This window comes from Oncorhynchus clarkii, unplaced genomic scaffold (genome assembly GCF_045791955.1).
Source record: "Oncorhynchus clarkii lewisi isolate Uvic-CL-2024 unplaced genomic scaffold, UVic_Ocla_1.0 unplaced_contig_10959_pilon_pilon, whole genome shotgun sequence".
NCBI lineage: Eukaryota > Metazoa > Chordata > Actinopteri > Salmoniformes > Salmonidae > Oncorhynchus > Oncorhynchus clarkii.
This window is the reverse complement of record NW_027261104.1, coordinates 98,788-108,287: the sequence shown is the minus strand read 5'-3', so window position 1 is coordinate 108,287 and position 9,500 is coordinate 98,788. Positions and strand designations below refer to the sequence as shown.

General features: G+C 42.8%; 1 protein-coding gene across 1 annotated transcript; it reads left to right on the top strand.

The window, feature by feature from the left end:
- The first annotated feature begins 4,472 nt into the window (after positions 1–4,472).
- Positions 4,473–9,236, top strand: LOC139404857 (acidic leucine-rich nuclear phosphoprotein 32 family member E-like). The gene is made up of 7 exons (XM_071147390.1): positions 4,473–4,679; positions 5,909–6,058; positions 6,300–6,422; positions 6,535–6,694; positions 6,805–6,840; positions 6,958–7,070; positions 7,502–9,236. The coding sequence occupies exons 1-7, from the start codon at positions 4,626–4,628 to the stop codon at positions 7,625–7,627; spliced, it is 762 nt and encodes a 253-aa protein (XP_071003491.1). The 5' UTR covers positions 4,473–4,625; the 3' UTR covers positions 7,628–9,236.
- Positions 9,237–9,500: the final 264 nt, after the last annotated feature.

Genomic DNA, 9,500 nt, shown 5'->3' with positions numbered 1-9,500 from the left:
CGTTCATCTTTGGCTCAGAAACCACAGTACAAAAATACTAATATTCCCTGGGATTACATAGGAGTTTGTGTCTTTGGAATTGCAATGCAATGTCTCTCCCATACTGGACCCAGTGCTCTTCAAGCTCATCCTGTAACTGACCAGGAATCAAACTCGGCTCAGCAGTGCAATGTGCTCAGAAGGAGACAGTGTTAACATGTCAAGCTAAAGGCTAGCGACTTGCACTGATGGCTAACATCTGCACTCATGTCTCAGGCAAGGACCATAGCAACAGAAACAAAAAATGCTTTGCACAATTAACCATCAAACCTTGCTGTTCCATGGACCCTATCCAATGGAAAAACATTGCACTCGCAGGTATCCCCTATGCTCCCAAAGGAAAGTGCACAGTTCACACTGAATCCTGTCATCAGTGGGATTTTCTGTTGACAAAGCTGTTTGTTCCGTGAGTAAACCATGAGCAGTGTGTTCAGCACCCTCTATGAAAACCACAGTCCATGAAAACCACCGCAGCCATTGTAACACACATCTGGAAGGAGTCACACTGATGGAAATGGCCTGGGGGTCAAAGGGGCAGGGGTCATGGCATAAACGACTGACACCCAGGTGCTGGGAAACAGTCTCTATGGGAGGAGTAAAACAAGACATCAATTGAGTAGGAAAATGTGTGTGCGAACACTGATGGTGTTTTGTGTTTTTTAACAAAGTTATGACTTCAGCTACTTATTCATTTCCTAATGGCTGCTATGTGTTACGAAGGAGGGGTGATAAAGTATATTCTAGAAGGGATCTGGATGCAGCACTGTATTCACTGTGGCGTTAACCAGGGCTCTGACACTCTCATCTCTCTGTGTGAGATACAAGACAGAGCAATTTATGGACAGACACGTTATCTTCAGGAAAAAAGTGTTGAAAAAGCTCTACGCTGTAAAATAACCCCTCCCTTGCTTGGTATTACCAGGCAAAGCCAGGTCATGAGAAGCTTGCTTCATGTGCCTGATGTGTTTCAAGACTGGTTTGACTCGGGGCTGTCTAAATGTTACATACAGAACCTCCCACTCCAGTCAGTGGGATTCTCCTTTCTAATGTAATTCAAGGGCCTATCATTACATCGTCAGGCATACCCATGACCTGTCGTTGACCCTTTAGGGGTCAAGCTCTGTGCGTCCCTGATTCTCCACACTTTTCTCAAAGTGTGCACTTGCACACACCCCCCACGGAAAAGTGTGGAGAATCGGGACTAAGGCACAGTCATAAATGGGAGATGGTCTCGCAAGCTGTCAGATATTTTAAAGTGATGTAAACACAAGGCTGTAAATGTATAGAAACAGTTCAAAACGTAAAGCATGTCAAAAGTGAGAAAAAATAAGAAACCTGCTCACTGCTCTTGCTAGTATCACTGCTCTTTATGAAGCTCTGACGAAAGCCTTGAGGTCGATATACGTAAAGCTTAATCAAGAGCAGTGACACTATCAAGAGCAGTGTGCTGGTTTCTTATTTTTTCTCATCTTATTCATCTGTTACCAGGCACCTGCAACAAAGATAGCTCAGATGTGCGAGTGCCTTTTGAATTTTGAAAAGTGAGACATCTAAACTCACCAACAGTTGTAGCCCCAAACCGATTTTTGGGAGATTAATCAAATGTTCGGCCGTCTGAGCTTCTGTCTGATTCTTCTGATTAATAGAACCTTTCAGCAAGTTTGTCTGAGTGGAAAAAAGAGTAAGCAGAGGCCTCTAGAGGCAAGCCATTGAACTCAAGGTCAGCAGACCGTGGCCGTCCGGCAGTTTAGTCCATCAGCCCACTACATTGTGTTGCCTGACATCTAGATGGCCTTCTGGCAGGTTAGTCCATCAGCCCACAACATTGTGTTGCCTGACATCTAGATGGCCTTCTGGCAGGTTAGTCCATCAGCCCACTACATTGTGTTGCCTGACATCTAGATGACCTTCTGGCAGGTTAGTCCATAAGCCCACTACATTGTGTTGCCTGACATCTAGTGTGCATCACTGATACTACAACATAAACACCGTACAGCGCATCATCAAATAGAGATTCATGGAGTAAAATGTAATTAATATTATCTGTTGCCTGATATCTAGATGACCATCTGGCAGTTTAGTCCATAAGCCCACTACATTGTGTTGCCTGACATCTAGTGTGCATCACTGATACTACAACATAAACACCGTACAACGCATCATCAAATAGAGATTCATGGAGTAAAATGTAATTAATATTATCTGTTGCCTGATATCTAGATGACCATCTGGCAGTTTAGTCCATCAGCCCACTACATTGTGTTGCCTGACATCTAGTGTGCATCACTGATACTACAACATAAACACCATACAACACATCATCAAATAGAGATACATGGGGTAAAATGGAATGAATATTGTCTAATAGCAGTATTGATATAAGGAAGAGATGCCATACCTCATCTAGTAAATTGTGTAGTTCTAATTTATATGCATCGGTTCCTACTGGGAACTAGGCTAGTGTTGAAATGGGGCGGGGGCGTCACAGGGATCTATGAAGGAAGATAGTAAAGCTCAATAGACACTTTTACCACACTGGAGGGAAATCAGCATAATAAGCTTGGTTTTAGCCTGTGTTTCAGTCTTTTTGTGCCATCATGCCACTCCTCGCAGTTGCCACTCATTGTCATGCATGAAAGAATGGAATAGGCAATGGCCTACACAGGTCTGGGACCAGGCTAGCCTGGCTTGCCAAGCCTAGCATTCAATGACTTTGTTTTGAAAGTTGGGTTGATTACTTAGTTTTTAATTACATTTCGAATAATATATGCCATTTAGCAAACGTTTTAATCCAAAGTAATTTACAGTATGCATTCATTTTTTATATATGATTGGTTCCGGGAATCGAACCACCATGCTCTACCAACTGAGCCACAGAGGACCACATTTAAAAAAAATGTAATAATATAAAATACTTGTCTTTTCTTACTAGCACAGACTTTGCTGATAGATGCTTTATCGAGAAAAGTTTTACTTGCAATGACTTTGATGTGTGGTTGTCTGACCTGCCTTGAATGCACTGACTGTAAAGTCAAGTGGATAAGAGCTTCTGGTAACTTATCAAAATGCTAATGTATTTTATATTGAACATTTTCATAGAGTCAAAATGTGGATTATACATTACATTTATTATAGCGGAACACTAACGCTGTGTTGTTAACCAATTTGGAAGGTGGTATTTACCACATACTGGGAAAACTCTATAGTGAACAAAAATATAAACCCATGTTTCATGAGCTGAAATAAAAGATCCCAGAATTTTTCCATATGCACAAAAAGCTTATTTCTCAAATTTTAAGCAGAAATTTGGTTACACCCCTATTAGTGGACATTTCTCCTCCTGACAGATGTGGCATATCAAGAAGCAGATTAAACAGCATGATCATTACACAGGCACAACTTGTGCTGGGGACAATAAAACGCAACACAATGCCGCAGATGTCTCAAGTTTTGAGGGAGGGTGCAATCGACATGCTGACTGCAGGAATGTCCACCAGAGCTGTTGCCAGAGAATTGAATAACTCATTTTTCTAAAAACGTATTTTGATTGTCTGGGCCTGGCTCAGCCTCCGACAGCAAGGCACTACAGAGGGTAGTGCGTACGGTCCAGTACATCACTGGAGCCAAGCTTCCTGCCATCCAGGACCTCTAGACCAGGCGGTGTCAGAGGAAGGCCCTAAAAATGGTCAAAGACTCCAGCGACCCTAGTCATAGACTGTTCTTTCTGCTAACGCATGGCAAGCGGTACCGAAACGCCAAGTCTTGGTCCAAGAGGCTCCTGAACAGCTTCTACCCCCAAGCCATAAGACTCCTGAACATCTAATCAAATGGCTACTCAGCTACTCAGACTCATTGCACTGCTGCTACTCTCTGTTATTATCTATGCATAGTCACTTTAATAACATGTACATAGTACCTCAATTACCTTGACTAACCGGTGCCCCCACACATTGACTCTGTACCAGTACCCCTGTATATAGACTTGCTATTGTTATTTTGCTGCTGCTCTTTAATTATTTGTAACTTTTATTCTTATTCTTTTTTTCTGTAATTATTATTATTTTTAACTGCATTGTTGGTTAGGGCTTGTAAGTAAGCATTTCGGCGCATGTGACAAATACAATTTGATTTGAAACTACTCAATTAGAAATTACCACTTTCCCCACTTGGTTATGAACACAGCATTATATCAACTGTCGATACTTGATAATGGCGCCAATGAGAACAAAGAGGGGGCGTATCCTAAGTTTAAAAGTGCGGTATTAATCATCTCATTGGTTGACTTGTATTAAATGACCACGCAATCTTGACCAATTACAACTACCACCAAGCCATATTATGTAAAGTAGGGCGGTCTCTGTTGAATGGCGCATAGCTGGCCCAATAGCATGATTAAAAACAGAAAAACGTAATATTCATGTTGACGAAGGCGTGTCTTAGAAAGGGGGCTGGGTGCGAGGTAACATGGTGGTTTGGTTATCGCCTATCAGCCATAGACAGAAGAAGGTTGGAGTGACTGAACGCTTGAGTGGTCGGCTTTTTATTTTCATTTTTCCTTTGATTTTGTGCTTTCGTTTGTCTTCAAAATGGAGATGGAGAAGAGGATCAGTTTGGAGTTGAGGAACAAGACCCCAGCCGAGGTATAGTATTACGTCTTTATTTATTTATTTCCCAATGCATTTTGTGAAGGATGACGACTCAACCATGGTGGATGCGAAATGACGAAGCTTGATACTCTTTAGCTTGCTAATTTATAGTATACAACTGATGTGCCAACAAAATATCTGAAAATAAATCACATATGGGTGGTTACCACAACGAGGATGCGATAGAAACCGATTCGGAATGAAATGGGATCAGAACCTTGATGGTGGCGCGACTTGCTCTGGCTGAGCTAGCGCCACCAAGGACATCAGCTAGGCCAATGCTGGCTAGCTAGACTCCTAACCGGTAACGTTAGTTAATGGAGTTCAAGTTTTCCCCAACCCAAATAATGGCGATTTTAAGAATTATCAAACACTGTTGGTAGCCTATATGGACTTTAGTAGCCTAGCTAGTTAGCCAGCAATGCCCTATAATAAGTTATCCTTGGATTTGCTAGCGTAGAGCCGACCAGCTCCACGAGTTGTTTTGAAAAACACAATGGAGTTGTTTGCGCATACTGAATAGAAGTGGCTTGTGTGAAAGTAGTGTTTGTTTGGTATTTTAAACAGCGAGCCAACTGAGTTTGCCTTCTCCGCAAATACAAGGTTATCAATCACATAGGTACATATTGTAACTAACTACCCGTCTTAGGAATGCATTTCATGCAACCTATGCGCCCGCGTGGCGTTTTGCAAGGTAAAGTTGTGCAGAATGCCGCCCATCGTGCGGATAATTACTTTGTAGCCTTGCGTTCTTTAACACTTCTTTGTGCATCAAATGTTGCATCGGTTGATTTTAAGTTCTATGAAAGTGTTGGCCAATTGCTATACGCTGAGCCGTTGACTTTGTAAGGGGTATGAATAGCACATGATCAATTTGAACCTCACCAAGATGCGTTACTTTATGGTTAGCTAACTACGTCCGCTAGTAGCTAGTGTTACTTTGTAACGTTAGTTTGCTATAGTTCCCGCGACAGTAACAATTAATGGCTTCTCTGGCTTGGGATAGTGGCCGCGCGCACTCTGATCATGAGCTAACTTTAGTATGATGAGGGGGAGTTGCAGGCAGGAAGGATGTTCACATTCTCTAGCGTAGTTCAAAACGAATACTAGTATGCTACGTCATTTATTCATATTCTCTATTTCTTGCACAATATAGCAACACGTTCATAAAAACAAACTCAATGATTCTGTATAATTTACCAGTAATTCAAATTGTTCCACAGGTGGCTGAGCTGGTGGTGGACAACTGTCGGTCCAGTGATGGAGAGGTGGAAGGGCTGTCAGATGACTACAAGGAGCTGGAGTTCCTCAGCATGGTCAACGTGGGGCTCACCTCCCTGGCTAAGCTGCCCTCCCTGCCAAAACTGCTCAAGGTGAGCATCATCTTCGGTCCAAGATCCTATTTTGCCACTGGTCATGGAGAGGTCAAGATGGTTCACCCACATAAAAAATAAACATGTAATGCAAGTACAAAATGTATTAATCCGTCTAGCCACATACTATAGTAGACAAGTGGACGACGCATAAGATATTAAGCATTTTTTTGTCTATGTACTATATGATACTTGCCAACGTAGTATTTTTTTCAGATGAATCAATATCTGTCCTCTTCAGCTGGAGATCAGTGATAACATGATCGTTGGAGGTCTGGACCAGCTGTCTGAGAAGTGTCCCAACCTGACGTATCTCAACCTGAGCGGCAACAAGATCAAGGAGCTCAGCACTGTGAAGCCTCTGGTAAGGGAACCTCCATAAACACACCTGGTAGACCCAACAAAGTACATTCCACTTAATGGATTCCAATCAGTCATTATTACAGAATCTTAACAGCATCACATTGGGATTGCAGAAAAACCTGAAGAACCTGAAGAGTCTGGACCTGTACAGCTGTGAGATCACCACTCTGGAGGACTACAGGGAGAGCGTCTTTGAGCTGCTGCCCCAGGTCACCTTCCTGGACGGCTATGACCACGAAGACAACGAGGTGCCAGACTCCGAGGCTGACGATGGTGAGCAACGACTGGGATGGGATGTGCTGAGGGTGGAAGGAAAGACTTGAGACGTGTGCCCTTGTCCTAGAGCATTACAAATAATTAACCCAATGTTGTCCTCCCCACAGATGACAACGAGGGGCTAGACTCAGAGGCTGATGATGGTGAGCAACACAGAGCTGGGAGGGGACTGACTGAGGAAAGGCTGGGAGGATAAACTTAAGACGTGCCTTTGTCCTAGACCATTACAAAGAATTAACCCAATGTTATCCTCCCCACAGATGACGAGCACACAGCTGGCCCCACCAGAGATGGGGATGACGATGATGAGGATGATGAGGGTTCCGAAGGCGAAGAGGTGGGACTGTCCTACCTGATGAAGGATGGCATTCAGGTAATCATTCATCAAACCCGTGTGCAGCCAACAGTGTCTCTTAGAGGATACACGCGAGACAGTGTATAGTCCAAGTCTCTTAGAGGAGACACACCATTTATTTCCTGATTCTACACGTTGATAGAAAGCTATTGATTGGTGGTGTTGACAGAAAGAGGATGTTTCAGATCTTCGGGGATGGGAGTATTTTCAACCTATGTTCCGTTTCCCCTTAACATAGAAGTAGGGACTCCGCTCAGGTATATTTCTACACCTGCTACGTTCGGTTAGGGGATTACCGCGGCCTTACCGCCACCTGCTACGTTCGGTTAGGGGATTACCGCGGCCTTACCGCCACCTGCTGCTTTCTAGCCGTTGGTATGTTGGGTCTAAAAGACCTACAGGAAAAGAGAACTCCTAGTCATGTTGATTGAAATGTTCTCTGGCCCTAGGATGAGGAAGATGATGATGACTATGTTGAAGAGGAGGAGGAAGAGGATGGAGTAGGAGTCCAGGGAGAGAAAAGGAAGAGGGATGCAGAGGACGAGGGAGATGACAGCGATGGAGATGACGACTAGCCCCTCCTGTAACCGAGCATGGGATCACAACTAGGCTAGAACAACAGGAACAGGAAATAGTTTGTGTATTATTTTTTTTGTATACCATAGATATTACTGTAGAATCTAAATGTTTAATTTGATTTGTAAATGTTCTATATAAAAAGAAAAGCGGGTTAAAATGATAAAATGGAATGTGGTTTTGAAACATGACATGTGGGGAGGGGCTATAGCATTCAGACAAGGTGATGTTTAACTCTGGTGAGAAGTTGTAGCGGCCCATTTCAAGTCCATCTGGTTGTGATTGTCTCCTATGCCATGTTCTCCCAAGACTTTAGTTGTCAAGCGAAAAGCTCCATGTGCTGTCTGGTTGGCTCATAGTAAGGTTTATATGGGAGGAGCTATAGGAGGACAGGCTCATTGTTATGGCTTAAAATGTAACATTTATTTAACTAGGCAAGTCAGTTAAGAACAAATATTTATTTACAATGACGGCCAACCCCTAACCCGGACAATGCTGGGCCAATTGTGCGCCGCCCTACGGGACTCCCAATCGTAGCCAGTTGTGATACAGCCTGGAATTGAACGACGGCCTGTAGTTACAACTCTAGCACTGAGATGCAGTGCCTTAGACCTTTGTACCACTCGGGTATCAACCACATCAAACATACGGAAACCACACGTTTGACTCGGTTCCATTTCAGCCATTACAATCCTCCTGTAGCTCCTCCCACCAGCCTCCACTGGTTTACACGTGGCCAACGAGTACTGTTTAACAGTGACCCGGGCAAAAAATAACCTTAGTGAGTCGTTAGCCCCTCCTATCTGTTCGCCTACACTATATGTACCCGCTGTATTGTAAGGATTGCTGACTGTTTCCTAAGTACTTTGTTTAGGACCTGGGATTTGATACCTTTAAAGTTTGTCCGATCGCGGTGTCATCAATTCACTTTTAATTCCACAAACAGCCGATTTGTAAGTTTTATTTTTTTAAATGTATTGTGCTAGGGCTGCAGATGACTCTGGGTGATGTAGTTTTCACATCTCTGGGTAATGTAGTTTTCAGGTCTCTTACTCTAGCTCTGATCGTCATCAAAGAAGCCCTAGAGGTGGGTTTAAAGAGCTAATTCGTATTCAGGCTACACAGAGGTAATTTTGGACCAGTTTAGTCACATTCTAAAGCTCAGGTGGACCCAATCTCTCAGAAGGGACCAGTTGATAAGCAGGAACACAGTTAATGTTCTCTTCTGTCCTGAATCCAACTTGGTACCCTGGACTTCTGTCATATCCCAATGAAAAAAAAGACTTTTCTGTCTCCTGTTTGTTTGCAGTTTTATGGTTTTACTGTGCAAGGATTTTAAACTTGTATGACTATGTAAATAGACCTTTTATCTTTTCTGTGTAGTATTTGCTTGTTTTTTTTGTGTTTTTTTTTTTCATGCAATATCTGTCCTTTTTTTATTTTTAATAAACACAAAGCACATGTCAGGATGTAAAGCTTCAGACCCCGACGCTCAACATTGGTTTATTTTTTTGGGCCTCAGCTGTTGAGAAAGTCATGTTTTGGAATTTATGTTAATTAATCTTCTGAAGTGTTTTTAAATAAAAAAAATAATTATGTTAATTCTTATGTTAACTTTTTTCCATCGAGTTATTTAATGGGCGTAGTACTAACTTTGACCCTCCAGATGAATAACAGTGTTTCTGGGGCACGGGTCAGTTTTATTCTGATATCTAATGGATGTGAAACCCACCAGTAGGTCTGAACTCTGAAGAAAGGCCAGCTGAAGACATGAACCAGGTGGTGGTGCTATAGCCCGCAGTTTAACATTGAAGGCCCAGAAACCTCAATCCTGGCAACATTCAGCACTGACACTTCATTATGTTTTGCATT

What these genes read in the sequence shown, in the direction of transcription:
- LOC139404857 (XM_071147390.1), top strand. Translation starts at nt 4,626, where the DNA reads ATGGAGATGGAGAAGAGGATCAGTTTGGAGTTGAGGAACAAGACCCCA. An exon ending in GGAACAAGACCCCAGCCGAG is followed by an intron (nt 4,680 to 5,908) that starts GTATAGTATTAC and finishes ATTGTTCCACAG; the next exon opens with GTGGCTGAGCTGGTGGTGGA. An exon ending in TCAGCACTGTGAAGCCTCTG is followed by an intron (nt 6,423 to 6,534) that starts GTAAGGGAACCT and finishes TTGGGATTGCAG; the next exon opens with AAAAACCTGAAGAACCTGAA.